Raw genomic sequence first — 22,248 nt, forward strand, 5'->3', positions numbered from 1 at the left:
GAAGAATAGAGCTAAAGCCTTTTTAACCCTCATCTTCTTTGCACTTTAGGATAAAACATGGATTAGGATTACTTCGAAAGATTCTTTGGTATCTAAACAAGGGACAAAGATTCTGACAAACAATTCTAAAAGAATCAAAGTCAAAGTCAAGTAGTCAAAATTAAGAGAATTTCTAAACATAAGATTACTATTTTAAGAGACTCTGTATGTGTGTGTTTGAATGTTCTTTAATTTCCAGAGAAGGTTTCAATTGATCTAGAGTAGGTTTAGAGACCTATCCCCCCCCCCCCTTGTGAGATATGTTTGGGACCTAGAAAAATTACACTTCCTCTAAAAAATTCTCCCTATTATTTATAATAAAATATGGAGGGGTTATCTCCACTCTCTCTTGGGCCACAGTTCCTGAATTTTTTTTGTACTACAATATCCGAGAAGTCATAATGAAAGTTTAATAAAAAATTTCCACTTTCCATTGTTATTATATCTTTTTAATAAAACATAAAGAAAATAGTGGAATATTTTTTTTAAAGGCGAATATTATAGATAAAATTCTAATTAGATTTAATAGATTTTTAGTATGTTTTTATTACCAAATTTATAAACAAATATTCTTTTAAACAGTTTTTCCATCTCTGTATGATGCCATAACTAACGAGCTCGAGCATGTTTAATCAAAAATGATATTTTGAATCAATAAACCACTAACTTTTTAGCCACTTTTATTCTTTATTCATCATTTGTTTTTGTAAGTTTTGTTCATTGTGTTGGTCTTATGTGTTTATCCATAAAATGTTCCTGTTGTATTGAACAATAACACACACTTTTTAAAGTCAAAAGAAACATTAATTATAAAATATATTTAGAATAGAATATTTATTATCGCATCTATTATAGATAGACAGCTTTCCGCAGATACTGAAATGAAGATTACAAGATATAAACCACTTATGTTACTAACAAAACTGGTATTAATTTTATAAATTTTATTTTAATATTTGTGGACAATTGCCTGTATCCGATGCTATACAGTATACATAGCTGAGGAACGGCTCTAATCCAGCGGATATTAATATGTTTCGAAGCTATTCTAGAAAGTACGTTAAAGATGTATTTTTTTATACTGTATTCTAAAGATTTGAAAGAAAGGATATATTAACACTTGAATAAGAGTTGATTGATACCAATTCAAATCCAATGACTCATTCAGAAACCATTGAGTTTAGGTTGGTGGTGGTAGAAAGAGGTGATTGATATCATTTTATCCTAACAACGAGTTTCATTCAAGAACATTCATTCAAAACAGTTCAATAATCATTCTGCTTTTATTAGCAAAATTCTTTGAATTTATTCTTTAACATCGTACAGAGTAATAGATAACAATTCCACTGGTACACAAAGATTATTAACCATGTTATCTTATTTCCTGACTTTTCAACAAAAATTTTAATCTCAAGATGGGGTAGTTTTGTTAATTATCATCATTGGAGACTTATGTTAATTTATCTTCCATTGTCTTGTTCCATAAGATACCTGGTGTAACCCTAAATAACAGCTACATTGTTGGCTAACCTAATTCAAGTCGATTGTGAAGAAGATAGAATAAGAGTATTCAATTCTCTGTCTTTATCAGATTTTCCCTTTTAAAAAGATCTTTTTTTTTGTAGCGCAGCTAGACTATAGCTTCGTTATGTCCGTGTGCACGACCTTATCTTTTTTTTTTTTGAAGAAACGTAAAATACAGATCTCCGAAATTTTAAAGGTGATTCGCATGACCGATGGGTATCTACTTTTCAATTTACTTTGTACGTTTTTTTGAGAGTCCACCTGTTATCCTATATTGGATGATATTATTATTGGTTAACTATATTTTCTGGCCGCTATTGAAGATAGACATCAAAAAATACTTTGAGTATGTACACAAACGAATATTTTTATCATAAACAATAATCATGTAACGTTTATAAGTCACTTTTTTGTTATTTAAGAAAATTCTGTTGAATTTTAGAGCTTCACTCTTTGATGATGTTATCCTTGTTTGGAAAGATTGTGTTCCTTTATTATTCACATAAAATCTATTCACAGTTTTCTTTATTGTGTTAAATAAACTTTTTACGTCTTTTTAGATGATCATAATCTTTTAATCACAAAACCTTACCAGAACTCAATAAATATTTTGATTTTAGCCAATTAGAACTCTTGCATACTATATATATATCTTTGCTTATAGTAACTGTACTAAAGTACAAATAGATAATAATAAGCTCTACTATCCTTGTACCATAAACTCGTATCCATACCTTATCCTATATTATTATCATAAATTGTATATCGATAGTTAAATTACTGAAATACATAATGAAATAAACACAACACAAAAGTACAACAAATGTCAAAAGTATATATTTCTCCTGTATTTCTATCTCCGTAAAGACCTAATTTTCTGGACTATTGGTAATACAGTAAGAGATGAATTTATCTTTTTGTTTTATAAAGAAAATGTTGGTATATTATTTCTTAAAAGGATTGCTGTATTGGATAGTGATGGGAATCCGGATCCGGAATCCGAATCCGGAATCCGCCCAATTTTCGGCCTATTTTGGAATCCGAATCCGGATCCGGAATCCGTTTTTTATAGCGGATTCCGGATTCTAAATTGGTAGGCTAAAATTACCGTCTTGAGTTTTTTCTTACAACTCCCTCTTAAATTTTTTTGTACATAACAAATTTTAATAATTACTAATGTGATGTAAATGTTTAACACTTTAACACTTTAAACAAATCAAGGCTTCAACCAGGTAACATAGTGTTAAATTAATGAAAAGAGCTATCCCTCTGTGACGGACGGCCTTTTAAAATACTGCTAGAATCCGGAATCCGAATCCGGAATCCGCCAAAAATAAGAATCCGGAATCCGCAAGAATCCGTCACTTTTTTTGACGGATTCCTTCAGAATCCAGAATCCGAATCCGGCCAAAAAATTCGACGGATTCCCATCCCTAGTATTGGAAACTTTGAATTGTTTTGGGTTTAAATTTTCTTTATGAAGGGATGGTTACACTACATATTTGCTTTGCCCTTTGAAATAAATTTGCCCCTTCCTGTTTTTTTCCCCACAGGGACTTGCACGTTTAAGACACAGAGGAAATATAAAATAGTAAAAACGCCATGTTTGGCTTTAATAATTGTATGAAGAGATTTTAAATGAATATGTTTTAATTGGTGATCTTTTGACTTTATTTATGTGTTTGACTATAAAAAATTGATAAATCTGTAAATGTTCCCTCTTTTGATATTTCCTCTGTAAATTATAAGCCTTATTAATCCGTTCTATTCTCATACTTTTTCTCTTACAGATTATAGGATGAACACATATCAGAAGTGCCAGGAAGATATATAAATCTTTCCATCAATTTTAAGTAAAAAATTCAAGAAATTTTATGATTTTTTACTCTACACAGAATAATAAATTTTTTAGATTTTTTAAAGAAATTTTTTTTCTCAATACACCGTCCCTGAAAAAAATAGTAGACAAAAACCAATTGTCATAATCTACTTTTTTCATCAGCCATGTAATTGAATTTATTATTAGGCCCTATTACAAATACAGCTTTTCTTACAAGTATTTCTTAACGTATTAGTAGGTTGTTTGTCTGCCGCGTCTATACGAAATTTAGTATGGCTGGGCAATTTTTTTATAGGATTTTTAGTTTTTTTTTCAAATAAAAGCCTTAAAAATCTGAATTTATAAAAGTAATCATTAATGTTTATTTATGAAAAAAACTCTTACCAAGGTCTAAAAAAACTCTTACAAAGGTCTAGAAAAAACTCTTGTCAAGGTCTAAAAAAGGTTCCAAGGAAACCATATGAAATAGGAATTGCTTGACATAGGATAAACTATCTTAATTTAATCACATTTTCAGTGATTTATAATTATTATGTCTGTTTTTTATTGTATGAATAATGTTGTTTACTTTTTATTTATGCCTAAGTTATGAAAATAATTTTCCTTATTTACCTACTTCCCATTTTAATTTGTGTAATTATCTATTTGTGAATGATAATGACCTTGTCAAGACAGATCTGACAAGTGTACCAGGGAGTGGGAGGACAATAGGGATTGCAATGATCTGCGATTCTTGCTTAATCCAGTATTTACAACCTAAAAAGGCGGCGATTAGGGATTCGCCCATTATCCTATCCTACAATCCCTGGTAATGTACTGTGAATATTCTTTAATTTGGTTGGGAAAACGATATTTGTTTTCCTTTTTATTTACAATCTATAAAGTTTTATCTTCTTTTTTAGAATAAGAATACCTAAGAAGTACAGATACTATTATGGTATTCTTTTTATTATCTAAGAAGATTTGAATATTGTAAATGTACTTTATACTTTCAGCTGCGCCACTAAGAATCTAATTATCTTCTACAAATAAATTTTGATGACACCACTATTTGTTTGTGTTTACCCTCAAGTTTTTGTCACAAGAATAAATGAGAAAATTAAGGATTATTAGCAGGAATAAACAGTTGGGTAGATCTACAGCCATCATAAACAACAACATATTTTTCCAGTATGGCTTCGAAAACTATAAAGATCCGCTGGATTAGAGCCGGTTCCCAGCCATACTTAAAATTCATGTAAAGCATCTTATTATAGACAGTTTTCCACGAATATTAAAATAAAATCATAAATTTAATACCAGTTTTGTTAGCCCGGGCCTTTTGCCCCTCGGTGCTAACAAAATTGATTATAATCTTATAATTTTTCCTTTTAATATCCGTGGAAAGCTGTCTATAATACGATGCGATAAATAACAATTCTTTTATATTACTTTATGTTTAGAGAACTTTTAAGATAATATCTTATTTCCAATCACAGCCAATCACAAAACCACCATATTTCAATCAAACATTTTCTTACAATACCTGATTTCAAACCTAACTACAAGAAGTTCCAAAAAATAGTTAAAAAGTGCCAAAGTAAAGTATCTCAGTTAGAGTTTTTAACCAACTGTCTTAATAGTGACAATGTTGTTCCAGCCACTTTTAAAGTAAGAAATAAACCCTACCCAACACATTCAGAAGCCAAGAAAGAAACATGGTTTAAAGAATTAAGAAAAACCGAAACTCATTTAATGAAATTAGCCAAAGAAGAACTTAAAATTTCCGTAGAAAATGCTAGAGTTGAAACCAACACTTTACAAGAAAAACTAACCAGCCTTGTACCCGACTTACAACAACTAAAACTTCGTTCTCTGCTGACAAACTATCAAACCAAAATTCTTAACACATACCTCAAACAAAAACAAAATAAATTCAAACATCTAAAACAAAAATCTTCTTACAATAACAACACTACAGACCAACCAACCAACACCCCAGCTGCTAGGATCAGAAAAAAACGAAACAGACCTGGGATAAGAAAGAGAAAATACCTGAAAAAACTGCGTGACAGACAGAAGAAACAAGAATTAAATGTGATATTTAACTACTCTAAAATTAAGTTAAATGAAGCTACAATTAAGCTTCTAAACCGTGGACTAAACTTTGCAATTAAAGGCCCTGCACCAACAAAGTCTGAGATAAGAACTGATTGTAGAATGTTCAACAGAAGATGCTTATGGAAAGAAAAAATGTGGGACAACAATCAAGACAATTATATACCACCAATATTCAAAGAAGAAAAAACAAGTATGCCCACAGGACCAACGCCTAGATACTTAACAGGATTCCTTAACACAGTTGAATCAAACATCTGCAACAGACATAACTGGAACACAGATCTCCTTAACCCAGCAAGAAGAAACATTACACAACAAGAATACACTGCTTTACTCAACCTACAACAACTCCAGCACGACCAACAAATTATTATTAAACCTGCTGACAAAGGCTCAGGAATAGTCATCCTTAATTATGATGACTACGTAGCAAGTTGTACTGAACATCTAAACCTCCAACAAAAACAGTCTGATGGTTCAAGCCTCCCATATTACATAAAAGCTACAGATCAGGAAGTAAAACTGGCAAAAAGAGAAATCTCTAAAGCTTTAGAAAATGCCAAGAACAACGGTTGGATCAGCCAAGATGAATATAAAGCAATGGATCCAACAGATTGTGGACCTGGGTACTTTTACCAGCTTTTTAAAGTACACAAGACCTTCCCTGAAGGCTCCATCCCCCCAGGTAGACCGATTGTCAGTGGGAGAGGTTCCATCACAGAAAACATCTCCAGATTTGTTGATCATCATACAAGATCTATGGTCAAAACTCTCCCATCTTACCTAGAGGACACCAGAGACTTCCTCAACATGTGTGAAGAAATAAATTCAGAGGGAGGAATACCTGATGATGCTATTATTGTAACTGTTGATGTCACTGCCCTGTATACAAACATCTGCAAGGAGGATGCCACCAGAGCTATGGCCGAAGCTCTTGCTAAAAGCAAAGATTTAGCTGTCCCTGCAACTCTAATACTTCAACTTCTAAACCTAGTATTCAGCTGCAATTTCTTTCAATTTGGTAAAGATTTATATCGTCAAACAATTGGTACAGCAATGGGCTCTCCCTCAGCTGTAAATTCTTCTACATTAACCATGGGAATGTTAATTGATCCTGTTATGAGACACATGGCAACACAGATTGAACCAGACACAGATCTTATCAGAAAATTTGCAAGATTCTTAGATGACATTATTTTCATATGGCTAGGAAGTGTGGACAACCTTGAAACTTACCTGACAAACATCAACAAAATTCATCCAACAATTAAATTCACCCACAGCTACACCTGCCCTTTTCCATGCAATATTACCGAACAACATGACTGCTTTTGCTATTCTTCACGTAGCATACCCTTCTTGGACACTCTGGTAACCATAAAAAACGAAAAAATCATTACAGACCTGTATAGAAAACCAACAGACAGAATGCAATATCTTCTTCCTTCATCCTGCCATCCACCACATACAATAAATAATATCCCATATTCGTTGTGCCACAGACTAGTGAGAATATGCTCAGAAGAAGACACTTTGATGAAAAGACTAGATGAACTCAAACTATTTTTACTGATGAGAAATTATGACGAGAAACTGATCAACACAAGCATACAAAAAGCCTTAAATCTAAAAAGGAGTGAAGCCCTTCAGAAAGTGACAAGAGAGAAGAAAAACAGAATACCCTTTGTTGTATCCTACCATCCATCATTGCCCCCACTGTCAAAAATACTTAAGGATGCATGGAAATTTATGACATTGAATGACCAACGCCTACAAGAAATTTTTCCCCACCCTCCCATGGTTGCTTACAGACAGCCAAGATCTGCTAGCTTAAGAGCACGCCTTGTAAAGACAAAATTACCATCAAGAAAACAGCGAACTTTACCTGGCCTCAAAAAATGCCAACAACCAAGATGTAATACCTGTAGCTATATTCAAGAAGGTAAAAAAGTTGTTAGCTCAAATAACAAGAAAATTTACATCAACCTACAAGAGAGTGTTACCTGTGAAAGTAAAAATGTGGTTTACTGCATTTCCTGTGACAAAGCTGCATGTAATTTTGTTCAATACATCGGTGAAACACAAGCTAAACTAAAAGTTAGGTTTGGCCAACACCTTGGTTATGTTAGAAGCACAGATCATGACAAATACCCAACAGGAAAACATTTTAATCTACCTGGACACAGCATGACCAACATGAAGCTTTCAGTCTTAGAAAAATGCAAACTGGACTCATCAAACTACAGAAAAATTCGGGAAGCTGAATACATCAATAAATTTGACACACTAAGAAATGGATTAAATAAAAAATTGTAATTTTACTTGTTATTTTATCTAAATATAAATTTACATTTGTTGCTTTGTTGTTAATCATTACTAAACTAATATTTAATACTTTATTGTTTAATTTATGACAATTTTTCATACACTTTCATATAAAATTAAAATCTTTTCAACACATTCACGTATTTCTGTTTTGCTAATTGCAATATTTTTTTTTTAAAAATACAAAAGTTATACAGTACAAAACTTTCATTCTTTTGAACTTTGATTCTTTTAAACCCCCATCCCTTCTACCCCTTCCCTTTACACCAAAACCAGCGGTTAAATTACTCAGTTTCAAACAAACCTTTGTACAGTAAAGAATAATAGAAGGGATAACCATATTCATTATAATACATTTAACTTTTTCTTTGTATTTTCGAGCACTTTTTCATTATTTTGTTGTTTCTTTACTTTAAAATAACCTAATTTTTTTCAAAATATATATCTGATTTTACTATAAATATATGAAATATGGTTAATTTTGTGCAGGTTGACAAGGATTAGATGTGATTTAATCGAAATATATTCCTACAAATTGAGCTGTGTGTTTTTCCTTGGATAGTCTCTTTTCAACATTGCTGCCGTGTATTATTCCATATCTTATTTGAGTAACATAAAATACATATTGTATAACGTTTGATTGAGGAATATTTGATGGGGAGTAATTTTTTGTAGGTGATATAATTAACCTTTCTTCTGATCACTTTCTTCGGATAGTAATAACCCTTTGGGTAAACAAGATAATTGATGTGAGCTGTGTCATTACAATACAGTGAAGTAAAATTTGCAAGAATAGCAATTGCCGTGTAACCTGTGATAGGGACAAATAAATGTATAAGTATAGTTGTATAATTCAGACCTGCCCTAAGTGATGGAGACGCTTTTCGTCTTCTAGCAAATTGCTTTATGTTCTTTTCTAGGGACTCGGCTGTGTTTATATTCACGACGCTATTAGCTGATTTAAATGTCCCAATACAAAATCGGGAAAGGTATCTTGCCATTTACATATAGGTCACACTCCCTCTATTCTTTTACTTTATTATAGGGATTATAATACCTGATAATTTGTAACATTATTAAGACAATATTGGTTGTTTTTCTATATATAATATAAAAGTATAACAAGACAGACATAGATTTCAGAGGGAACTAAGAAATCATTTGATTTGAATTGAAATGTATGAAAGTAAAAAATACATTGAACAAACTAAAATATATTTGACAGGGACGTCCAAGCTTTTTATTTTGATGGGGGTAAAATGACGGGTTTTAACGGTTAGAGGGGTTAATCTACTTTATTTTTAAAATTTGTGTGGGGTTAATAAGGGGTTTCAAAGTTTGAAGGGGGTAAATACATCTTTACTCCAACCTTAGCCGTCTGTGATATTTGAACGATTTTCTTTTTTTATAAATTAGATAATGGTCTGCTATGAATTTCTACAATTATTACTACTGTAATGTATTCCTAATGTTATAAGCAGAACTCTAATCCATATATTATCCTAATTAATCCAAAAATATTTTTAGTACCTAGAGAAATAGAAATACTATTCATTAACTAGGTACGAAATTAGTTACATCATAAAATAGTACTGATTGTAATAAAGAATTTATTAATGTATTTATGTATTAGAACTTGAAAAATTTTATAAAAAATTTTTTTTTGTTTATCTTGAAATTTCCCCCATTCCGTTTCTAAAGGACGGACAGACATACGAACGGATATTTATAATTATAGAGTAGCTACACTACTAAAAATGACATTCTCAAAATTGACAAAACTAACAGGGAAAGAAGGTTCATCAAGTTCTCATCTGTAGAATACAAGGGGAGGATCTACATGACTCCACAAGTAAGTGTTTGCTCATTAATATCCCTGAAACAGCTTTGCTACTTAATCTACATATATTTAGCGTAATTTTGTTTACTATCAAGCTTGGTATCGATGCCCTATTCATTAGAAAACCCTAGGCCTAGGCCTAGGACAAAAAACTGGCATTAATTCAAAGATTTTTGTTTCAATATTCGCTTAAAATAATTTGTAATAGTAATACGATTCTAAACATGTTTTGCTGAGAACTGGCTCGAATCCAGCGGATATTAATCGGTTTCAAAGCAATACTAGAAATTTTTTTCTTTAATATTCGTTGCAATAAGATTCACGCAACCTATTTTATATTGCTTTTTATTATTTTTTCAAATAAAAAATTGCTTACAACAAAATTCACTAGGTATCAACAATTTTTCAAAAACTAACAGATGAATGAAATATCTAACAAGAAAAAAATTAATAACTTTATTTTGTGATAAAGTTATAGGTATAAAAAATATTTTATCTTTTGAGTATTTAATATCATTGTTGTAAACTATTGAAATTGAAACTTTTGTCCTTATATTTAAGTTATGGATGTAGCATTTTAATATAAAAACTCTTAATGGATGTAGTATTTTTAAAAAAAAGTATTCTTTTTTTGTGTCATTTTAAGTAGTTCAGTTTTTCTTTATTATTCTCTTTGTCTGTCTCTCCGTCATTTCGTCCGTAATGACATGGAAGAATGTGACTTTCTCAGTTGTCATTTAAGATAGACAGCTGAATTTTTTAATGAAGATTTCCTGTAAATATGAACTGATTTAAATTACAGGGTCCGTCGGTCATACTTATTATTTTATTACCTAAGGTTTCATAATTTTTAAGTTAAAAAGAGGTATCGTGTCGTCTATTGTTAGTTTATCCAATGTCCCATCAGAATGTAGACGGGTAAATCAACCAGAAAATTAGAAACAATAAATTTGAAACGGAGCAAAGGTCTTCCATAACTCACCATCAATGAAGTTTTTTAAAAACTTTAATATTTCATTGGACTGTAAATTTCACTGGTTTATAAACCAGTAATCTTATTCGTTGGCTAATAGACTTTGGGTACTTTTATTGAATTCTGATTTGATGGTATCTAAACTGTCCCACCAAAAATTTTTATTACTGAAAGGTTGACTTTGTTAAACATCATTGGGGATTTGTATCAATTCATCGACCATCTTCGTATTTCATGTAAGATCCCTGATCAAGATAAAGACACACATATAAACTGAAAGAGTAGGTTTGCAACTAAAAATGTCTGGCAAAAATCTTCGGATTAAACTTTTATCACATGTAATTTATGGCGTATTAGAAGCATTATTTTATCAACATAAATTCTAAAGATTGAGGATTAATACTTTTTGGAACTAAAAAGTTTTTTTTTCCTAGGAAAGAAGTTGTATCAACTTTTTTGCTTTTTATTTAAGATAGCTAGCCGGTCCTTTCAGTAAGTAGTAGATGTAAAATTTTTCATAGAATTCAGATATGCAATCGGTTTTTTTGTAGACCTCTTATTTTTTAAGTAATTTAAGTTTTTTTAAAAAATAATTAAGTCGGTTTTAAGGTACTAAAACGCAACAAAATAAAAGAAGAAAATGGCCAGTATGAACAAAAATAGTAAGATCTTTAATTTGACACCTTACTTTTAAAATTCTGTTGAGTAATTATTGAAAAAATCTATTTTTTAACCTCGGTTTAATAAAAACTTTAGACCTAAATATTTTCTCAAACAGACATAAAAAACATGGGTTCATATATACCTTTAGAATCAGAAAAATATTACAAATCTATTCTAAGCAAAATTGAAAAAGTTTTATAAAACTATAATAAAAAAAATAAGTTTATTTTAAGAATCATAATTTTCGGCTTTAAAGGGTTAGCTTAAACCAAACCTGAAAAAAACCTAAACAAAAGACAATGCAATGTAGCAGATATTTTTTAAACACAAGAAACAATAATGTATTTTTAACTGCATTGTTTTGAAGTTTATAAACAGACTGATGCATATTTGTTCATAATTTTTCATTCTTTACATGTTCTTTAATATCAGTATATTTATTGTAGTATCTATTGTATATATTGTATGAACGTTCTCCTTTTTTTCTGGCAATTCTATAGGTTAATTTTATAGATTAAGCTTCCCGATTCGTCAATTTTTGCGATTTGTGATTGGCTAGTTTAGTAGTTACAATTCTTAAAATAACTTTTTTATTTTTTCTATTTTTTATTACAATTTTTTTAAACTTTTTCAATTTTGCTTACAATGGATTCATATTATTTTTCTCATTCTAATGGTATATATGAACCCATATTTTTTATGTCTGTATGAGAAAATATTTAGGTTTAATGTTTTGATTAAACCGAGGTTAAAAAAATAGATTTTTTCAACAATTACTCAACAGAATTTTAAAAGTAAGGTGTCAAATTAAAGATCTTACTATTTTTGTTTATACAGGCTATTTTCTTCTTTTATTTTGTTGCGTTTTAGTACCTTAAAACCGACTTAATTATTTTTTTAAAAAACTTAAATTACTTAAAAAATAAGAGGTCTACAAAAAAACCGATTGCATATCTGAATTCTATGAAAATTTTTAAATCTACTACTTACTGAAAGGACCGGCTAGCTATCTTAAATAAAAAGCAAAAAAGTTGATACAACTTCTTTTAAAATTAATATCGTTCATTCTAAAAAAATGTTATAATTTCCTTGCATTTCTGTTTTTTTATTACAGTTTAGCAATCTTTGCTTAATTTTCTTTTACTGCTGCTAAAGTTTTGAACAAACCACTGTTTTATATAAAAATGTTGGGTTCTTGTATTGAATTTTGATTTGGTTTGTTTAAAATTAGTGTCAAAACTTTTCAATCAATATTTGAAAATAAATTATCGTCCATTATCTTATCTCTTAAAACCCTGCTTTTAAGGGCATTGTAAAGAAGCTTTGATACCAAAAATTACCATATAACATCCCAAGATAAATTTACAAAAATACTGATTAATATTTTCACCATTATATAATTAATTATAATTTAAATTCAGGACTTCCTTGAGTCTGTAATAGAGTCTGAGCCAAAGCCAAGATTAAAGAGAAGGAAACTTAACTCTTATGAGGTAACATTAATAATTATTAGACAGAATAGTAATAGACTGCTTAAAAAAGGTTTTATGTTGAAAAAGTCGATGTTTGTTTAATTTTATCTTTCACAGTTAACTTTGCAATGATTTTAGTGAGTGGTTGACTTAATCATCTTGTTAAAGTTAGGATTTCGACGCTTGTAAATAAAATTATTTTATACTTAATGTAGCATAACACACAACCATTACTATAATAACACAATATTTGACTTAAGTTCTAACTGTTACTGTGGTAATTGTCAACGCATATCCACTAAATAAGAAATTACAAATGATAGAAATTGTCAAGATAAGTAGATGATCTGTTAACTGCATTGTTAAGATCAAAACAACGGTTAATTAACGCATAATAAGTGGATAAAAATTATCGATACCTACTTTTTATTTCCTTTTATATAAAGTAATAAGCTTTTTTTGTCTGCAGCGAAGGATCTCGCTAACCATTGAACCGATATGTTCCTCCTTTACAGTGAAACTTCTTAGAGGTCCAGGGAAGGTTTTTAACGATTTTGGGGGAGGGTATCAACACCCACGAAAAAAAATGACCACCCCCCAAAATAAATATTTTTTTAACTTTTTCTTCTTAAAACTCAAATTGAAAATGGGAGAGAGTTGACTTTTCCTTCTCCTAACTTAAGTGCCATTAGAAGCTTCTAGGGGCGTAGCCACTAGTATATGTATATATATTTTGTCTGCCCTTGATATATTTTATTCATTTAGAAGACAATCTACTCATTACTCTACTATGCTAAATGTAGATTAATCCTCTAATTATGAATTTAGATAAGTTTATTGGCATATCAACCACATTTTCAATTCATAGGAGAGTCTTAATTAGTAGTTTAGTGAATGATTATTATAATTTAGTCCAGAAGTAGCGCAGCATCAACAAACTAAAAATCCTATAATATAAAGTATTAAGGTTTCTTTGTCCGAAGCTTAAGATCTCAACTACTAAATCATGGGGTTCTCTTTTTTAGGCAAGCTTCACATAGGTCTAATTTAGCTAATCTATTTTCAGATTTAAGTCGTTGGATGGTTTTAAGATATTTTTCTAACCCCTTTCTTCCCCTGTCAAGAAAAATAATAGAGTAGACTTTATATGAATAGTGAACAAGGAATAAAACATCCAAGCGAAGCGCCAAAAAGTCAGGGAGGGTAAGTGATTTTAATGGCAGATGTTCAGTGTTCTTTAATAGAAAATAACGGTATAATTCACATGTAACTTTATATGTTTTAATATTTATATTTTGGTAGCATGGCTAATAGACGGACGGATCAAGTAAATCATTGGAATAGTGCACCTTTACGGACAGACAGACAAAGGAAATTTGTAGAGTAGCTTCGCTGCTAAAAATACAGTAAGTACTGTAATAGAGACCGATTCGTAGATGTTCTACAAAAAAATGAATGACTACACTTATATAACTTTGAAGTATACAGATTAATAATTTGATAAAATGATATAATTACATACCATGATTATAGAGTTGACTTTATTTATGTGTATTTCAAAGACCCTTTGATAATAATATGTTTGTGAAGACCGCATAATCTTTTAAGTTTTAACCAAAATGAATAGAAATATCAACTTTGATATTAACTCACATGGTTAACCTATATACAAACTAGATAAGAACATAATTTAAGGATTTAGCATAATAAATGTCAGGGATAAATAAGACAATAGAAGAAAAAATATTTTTTCTTTGATTTTCCTCCATTTCAAAAGTTACTGTATACAAATATAGCATTTCATTGTTTTGGAAATATGATACAAGAGCAAGTATTAAAAATGATGACCTTCAAAAACCATTTTTGCTATTTTTTATTAGCTACATACATATACGACTAAAGTATATTCATTAAAGTACAGTCTGTCTATAATAGATCCTTAGGAATACAATCTACATTAACTGTACATTATATTTGTATATATTATATTAATTTGTAGATCAATTTATGCTGCTATTACATGTACATATTTCAAAAATATTTAGTGTTATATTTTGTTTTCATCTTGTTATTGTTTTGGTACTTTGGACAAAATTGTGTTAGATTTTCAATCAAAATCTGAATTATTTGCATTTTGCTTATAGTATCCTTTCTGTATGCTTTTTCATCTAATTGTTGTTAGATTTAGCCGCGCTACTAATTCTTTAAAAGTTGGATTCTTAAGGAACTAGTTTTGTTTTGTACAAGCTATTCCCTTTTAGGCCTCTTGGGGCACTTGATGAAAGAATGGAATGGGGGTTAGTGGACCCCTTACTTTAGATTTTATTTTTAATGTTAAAAAATTTAATTGGGGTATTTTTTCTATGGTCAATTTTTAAGGAGACTGGAGAAACCAACTCTCGAATAAGTTATGAATCTTCCCCGAACCTATGATAAGCTTCACTTAAAAAAAGAACCATATTGGTTCCGTGGTTAGCGAGATCTTAAACATACTTTTACAATTATTATATGGGGAAGTTTTTTTAAAACTAAAATATTAAGAAGTGTTTTCTATAATAATTTTGGTAGTAGTGCTACCCTAAAGATGATTTTCTGATACTGTCTATGAAGAACCCACCTCTCGTTTTTTATATACAATGCATTGTGCTTATTGTTTACACAAAATTCTATATTCTATTCTCTTTTTGTTGATAAAACAACTTCTTTTGTTGTTTCAATGGTTTACTCTTAGAAACTTATCATAGAATGCTTATAATAGCACAAAACCTAATCAGATAAAAAAAATTATGATGAAAAATAATGGCTCCTTTTTAAAAGTATCTTTCTACGTAGCCCAATGTAATACATTCCTGAAAAGTTCCAAAAATATATTTAAATTTAAATGTTTGGGTTTTTTTTCTCAGGATGGAGCAATCCCTCGTTTACTAGCCTAAAAATTTTCTGAAAATTTCCGACGCTATTAGCTTTACTTTAATCTAACTTCTAATGTGCTTTCTAAATTTATCTATGGGTTTACTTAACTTTTCTTTCAATGCAGCCCTACATCAATATTTATCAGTTGGAATGCTGAAATTATTTCTTCCATTACGCATGGTGTCAAAAAATTTGTTTGCTAGAGATTTTAACCACTAAATTTAATTCTAGCATTATTAGGAATAATAGGGGAATGTTTTGACCGCTAAACAAGTGCAGAAAATATTCTATATCCACAAATTGGATATAAAATACTTGGATATAATGATTGGAAAATTTGTCGTGTATATAGGTTGCTAAAATTGAGTAGGAGGTGAAGGGATATATAGTGGGGGGGGGGATGGGGGGTCGTTATTTTAGCCAGCTACAAGTTTCACTTCGAATACATAATAATCTGTTTTAAGATTCAAGTAATAATATAATACATTTTGTTGATATGGTAGGTAGTTTTTTTTATTCACAGAAGAAATAAGAAATCGTAATATAAAATAATCATCTTTTGAAGAAAGGAATTATCAATGTTCCAGCTGCTTATTCTAAATTGTACACACAATACAAACAATTTCTTCAAGAGTAATACAAAAAGCTAAACACCTCCTTTGAATTATTTTATCATTCATACATTAGAGTAAAACAATAGTCGAGGGGGAAGCGGTTAAATAATAGTAAGTCCCCATCTTAAGGACCTTGTGCCGACTCTCATTTGGGTCTTCAAAATCAACCAAAAGTGTTGGGAATATTAACACAGCCAAACAGCAGAAAACAATTTGCTAGCAGATGAAAAAGGTCCTTGTAAAAGTGAAGCATGTAGCTATCTGTATATACATCTATACTGTAGATCTATTATTCATACATTCGCACAAAAGCGATAGAAATAAGACTATAAATTTTTGAGAATACTAACGAAAAAACAGTTATTGTTGTTAGTTGTTTGTCTTTGTGAAGGTAATACAAATCAAAAGTTTAAGGTGAAGCCATATAATACCTATTATACTTTTTTTTCTACTGAAATGATATTACATGAAACGAGAACAAAGATGTTCATAGGTTGCATAAAAGTTATAAGCTAATTCAAATCCTTAACGTAGTCAAATAGTCAATTGTGATTAAACGTAATAGACTCATTGTATTTTTATATTTCTTTGTAATTTCTAATTATAATACAAGGTAGACTTTATGTGTTTATTAAGTTGTGCAATGACAAACATATCCTATAAAACTAAAGCAGTAAGTTTCTGGGGATATTTTCCTGGACTCTTTCGGCCTCCCCTAGAGGCTAATGGCGAAGCAACTATATGGATATATAAAGTAGCTGCGCTACAACAAAAAACTCTACGGCTACAAAGATGTTGATTAAAAATTAAAATTCCCTGAAGAATATAATTAAATATGAATAATTTAACAGATGAAAAGGCAAGTTCAAGTGGGGATTGGCAGCTGCCTTGTTTTTAGGTTTGCAATCTGCGGATATTTACCATATAAACTGCTGTGTATACTGTATAATTAACTTGCTAGTAATGATAAATAGTTGTTAAGTTCAGAAAAACAAGGATGACAACGTCCATAAAAGCGAAGCACTGAAACGGTAGGACAAACGGACACTAACACTTGTATAGTGTCAGAACTGAATAATCAATATAAATGTATAAATGTCAAAGCAAAATTGTAAGTAAAATTGTTGAAAAACTGCTTGATACAGAATAATGTTTATGAACATAATTACATTTTTAGGACTTGATTATTGAGTTGCTTCGCTTATAATATTGTACTTTGTTGTCCCAGGAATCAGTATACCAAAAATCAGATCAATCGGATTATTAGACCACATAAAAATTTGTTGTTAAAAAAGCAAAAAAATTATCATGTTTAAAATGGACATACGGACATTCTGGTAATGATAATAGAGTTGCTACGCTTTCTATATCGTACCTAACTACTACAGGAATCACCATGCAAAGTTTGAAATCAATAGGACAATTCTAACATGCCTAAATTAGCGAAAAAACTATCCGTTACGGACGGACCGACCCTAATTATAGAAAAGCTTCGCTTTTAAAAATCTGAGGAGATCAAGGCGACTGATATTTAAAAGAGAGAGAGAGGGGACAGTGGGCTATTTATTACTTTGGTCCCCAAAGTTTTATAACAACGTTTCTTATTCGTTGGCTTAACAACTTTGGGGAATTTTGATTGGTTAGTTCATTAAGTTTATTGTTCAATCGTTTCAACCACTAATTTTAATCTACAGAAGGGGTAATTTTGTGCATCAACATAGAGGATTACATCAATTTATAGCCAATTGTCTTATCTCTTTAGATTCCTGGGTGTCAACTGCTAACGGCTACTGATTAATTGATGTATTGACGGATAATCTGCATTTAAGTTTTGCCGGCTGCAGATTTTTTTAAAGACTGCGGCTGCCTATCCTTAAGTTTAAGAACTACTGAAGGCTAGACCCAATATTGAAAAGTATACACTACAAATTAACTATCTTACAACAGATACATACACGTGAGCATATTAATTCTACTCAGTTTACATAAAGCCCTTTAAAAACGAGAATAACAATATCTTTGATATATTAATACTAGCGGCTACGCCCCCTAGAAGCCTCTAGGGGTACTTAAGGTAAGAGGGAGAAAAGTAGACCTCATCCAATTTCAAATTTGAGTTTCATAACGATAAAAAAAATATTTTTGGGGGGAGGGGGTGAAGACACCCTCCCCAAAAATAGTTTAAAACTTTCCCAGGACCTAAAAGAAGCTTTAATGTAAAGGAGAACAATATCGGTTCAGCGGTTAGCGAGATCCTTCGGGACAGACAAAAAAGTCTTACTACTTTTTATAATAGGATTACACATTTAAATGATATAAAGTAGTAATATGATTATGTTCATATGTTCATTTGATTTTTAGTAGTGAAACTACTCTTAAATATCCAGTCGTCTGTTTGTTTGTCCACCCGTCTGTTAGAAACGGTATGCGGTAAACATGAATTTACCAACTACTATTCAAAACAGAAGGCTAATATTTTTATTTGAGAGGAATAACAATTATAACCCAGTACATGTCATATCTATAGGTTCATATTTTTGTATTCTCTAAATAGTGTTATTTCCACTAAAAGTAATTTACAATTGCTGTGCCTACATTATATAACAACTTAGACGTAAAGAAGAAAACAGTTACAAAACGCGTATTTTGTAATCTAAGTGCTTTTTTCTTGAATATACAGTATTATGTTTTGTTTTATTAATGATGTATATTAGACCACTACGGTTATAGACCAAGAATAGGATATAACCTTTCTGAGCATAGCAACTATATACTTTGGTCTATATTAGTGAATTTTAACTTTTGCATTGAAAGTTTGACTTAAAAAGTTTTTTTGTAAGAAATTTATTAATGTAACCTCTTAACTCTTTTGTTGTTTTGATAACATTGTTTTTGTTTCGATATTCTGAGCCAAGTATGTCGTAACAACTAGCATTAAACAAGAAGGTTTTCCAGATGCAAAGTCTTTTTCTGACTAATACCTTTTGCATTACTTAAAGTTACACCAAACAGACAATAAACCCTTTAATTGCACAATTCTTTCGTAGAAGTCTTAACTTTCTATGGTAATGCGTTTTTACTGTTTTGTTTCACTCACATGACATAGAAGCAATATATACCATATTTAATGTCTTTAATACGACGCGGTAGGGGCTAGGCTCAACCCTAACAGCAAACCGACTCTTTGCCAATTATGCTTATGTCTATAAAAGTCATTAAAACTATTGGTAAATTTGTATTTAATAAACCAAAGATTGCAAAAATGAATATGAGTTAAGCCAAGTGACTTTTGTTTTATATTCTAAAATCTTGCTGGTTGATAGCTTTACTAAACAGATTAAGAAAACTTACAGTACGAATAAAATTACATTTTTTTAAAATCAAAAATGATAGATTACCTAATTTTGCACAAAAATTTCTGATAAAATGCATTAAATTAGAAAGAGCAGGGAATTTAAATTAATTTTGTGACTGCATTTATGATTAGTTAGTATCATTAGTTCCCCATTCTTTTATGTTGTCTACAAATACAACCAAAAACATATCTGTGGATGGTTACTGGTTAGTTCCAGAAAAGGCCTCGATCAAAATAGTCAAAAATATTATTGACAACTTCAGAACTAAGTTTATTCACATGTGAAAATGATATATGCAGTTAACATCTATCTGTATCTTAGATCTCAAAGACTGCCACAAGTAGACCCCAAATCCAAAAAAAATATAAGCAACTTAAAATGACATTTTAGAGAGTTGAAAATTATACCTGCTAGAATAAAAGTCATAGGCTTATTTTGTGCACAAAGTTAGAATGTCAGTAACTTACATTACATTTTTACAATAAACACACTCCTTTTCATAGTCAAATATCTCTAAAAATCATTGATAAATGTTATGCTTGTTTAAATAGTGAGAAAAAAATTCGAAATTAAGAGAACAAAGCTACTCTGCTTTGTATGAACACTATTGTCCTTGAGACAGATGCAGGGAATGTCATAAATTAAGAGAACAAAGCTACTCTGCTTTTTATGAACACTATTGCCCTTGAGACAGATGCAGAGAATATCATAAATTAAGATAACAAAGCTACTCTGCTTTGTATGAACACTATTGTCCTTGAGACAGATGCAGGGAATGTCATAAAATGCACATTTTAGAGATATGCTAGAATGATATTTTGAGTAAATTCAGGGAATAATAAGCTACATATATATTGGTATTAAAACTATAATCTACATAGACAAACTAATACGCAATTTTAAAGCCTGTCAGTTATACAAATAAACAGTTCAAAATTCTGTGACTATGTATCATGAACATCTTACAAATAGAATCTCGCCAAGTGTTTGTTAACCTATAACAAAAGTGCCTTGGAAAAAAATATATGATCCATAAAAAATCATGTTTTTGTAGGTTGACAATATCCGAGTAAATACACCAACCATCAAGGAGAACGACTGTAATTTATTCAGGTGAATTTCTTTAAATGACATATTTTTTTTGCTTACAAGAAATATTAGGATATTCCGACGATCGTAAGGTCATATTTTTTAATAATTTCTGATTATTCTTATCTATTAATCTATCTATCTATCTAGAAACTGTGGAGGTAAAGAATTGATTACCTATTCTAAGTATCTTTTCCCTCTGACCATACTGATAAAACTATCTATCTACTAACTTTCCTAAAAATAATGAGTCTATCTATCTATGTATCTGTCATGATTTTAATCTATCTATCTATCTAGAAACTGTGGAGGTAAAGGATTAATTTCCTATTCTGAGTATCTGTTCCTTCTGACCATTCTGATAAAACCTACTTCTGGCTTCAGGTAAATTTATTTTGTTATTAACAGGGATAGCACTATTGACAAAATTAATCAATCTCCAAATATTTTTAAGTGAAATTAAATATTTGGTAATAGTTAATTATTAGGTTGAATATTAATATAACCTTCCACGAGTTTTTTTTACATTTATTATTCAGTCAGACGGATAGATACTCCGTAGACAGATAGGATGCATCATACAATATTGTGAAACTATAAAGTAAATGCGCTCTTAGTCTATTTATTTTCTGAATACATCCAAAATGTTGCCTGATAATGTTTTGACAAATTGGGACAGAAATTGAATTTAGTGTTTGTGCCTTCTAGAAACTAAAAATACAATAATAGTTATGATTAATCTACATCCTATGTTTTCTCCCAATATTTACAATCGAAAAGGATGTAAATAAGGAGTTTTTCCTTTTACACCATTTCAATGAAATGTGCTTTTTCGTTTTCCTTACGTTTGACTATATTTATTTTTGGGAAAACTGTTGCAATGTGTTTATGTATTTAGCATTTATGTATGTTATATGTGAGTGCTACTAGTGCAATATTAAATGTTCTAATATTCATATGTGAGCCAGGCAAATTATATTTTGTATCATGTATATAAGCATACTTTTCATATTTTCCTCTCAATTATATAAAACGTTATTTTTTTGAACCAATTATGTACATTAGCACTGGGAAAATAAAAAATTATATGATGTAGTTTTCTTGATATTATTTGGTTAGTCTTGTGATGTAATTAATTTACTAATTCTAGTATTTTTGTAAGAATTACCACTTATTTTTTTTTTAAAGTTATTAATCTATAAATAAACAATAGTTATTTATCGCATCGTATTATAATCAGCCTTCATTACATATGTATACATGTTAATATTCGTGGAAAATTGTCTGTTATACGATGATATACATGACTTTTCAGTATGTTTAAGAATCGGGTCAATTTCAGAGGATATTAATAGTTTTAGAAGCAATACTGAAATAACTATCCCTTCTTCTTATAAATATCCTAAACTAAACAAATTTACTTTTTAGGATTGCCTTCTCCATGTTGGACCAAGATGGCAACCACAAGATTGACAAGGAATTCATCATTTATCAAGAAAC

General features: G+C 30.2%; 1 protein-coding gene across 1 annotated transcript in view; it reads left to right on the forward strand.

Annotated features, from left to right (window-relative positions):
- Positions 1 to 22,248, forward strand: part of MICU3 (Mitochondrial calcium uptake 3) — a 58,868-nt gene that overhangs the window by 14,646 nt on the left and 21,974 nt on the right. Inside the window, exons 5-9 of the mRNA XM_080154512.1 lie at positions 9,615 to 9,680; positions 12,726 to 12,797; positions 20,714 to 20,772; positions 21,049 to 21,132; positions 22,177 to 22,223. Of these exons, the coding sequence (XP_080010638.1) occupies positions 9,615 to 9,680; positions 12,726 to 12,797; positions 20,714 to 20,772; positions 21,049 to 21,132; positions 22,177 to 22,223 (328 nt within the window). The remainder of the gene's footprint in view (positions 1 to 9,614; positions 9,681 to 12,725; positions 12,798 to 20,713; positions 20,773 to 21,048; positions 21,133 to 22,176; positions 22,224 to 22,248) is intronic.

This window comes from Acartia tonsa, chromosome 3 (assembly GCF_053477335.1).
Source record: "Acartia tonsa isolate MP-2025a chromosome 3, ASM5347733v1, whole genome shotgun sequence".
In the NCBI taxonomy this organism is placed as follows: Eukaryota; Metazoa; Arthropoda; class Copepoda; order Calanoida; family Acartiidae; genus Acartia; species Acartia tonsa.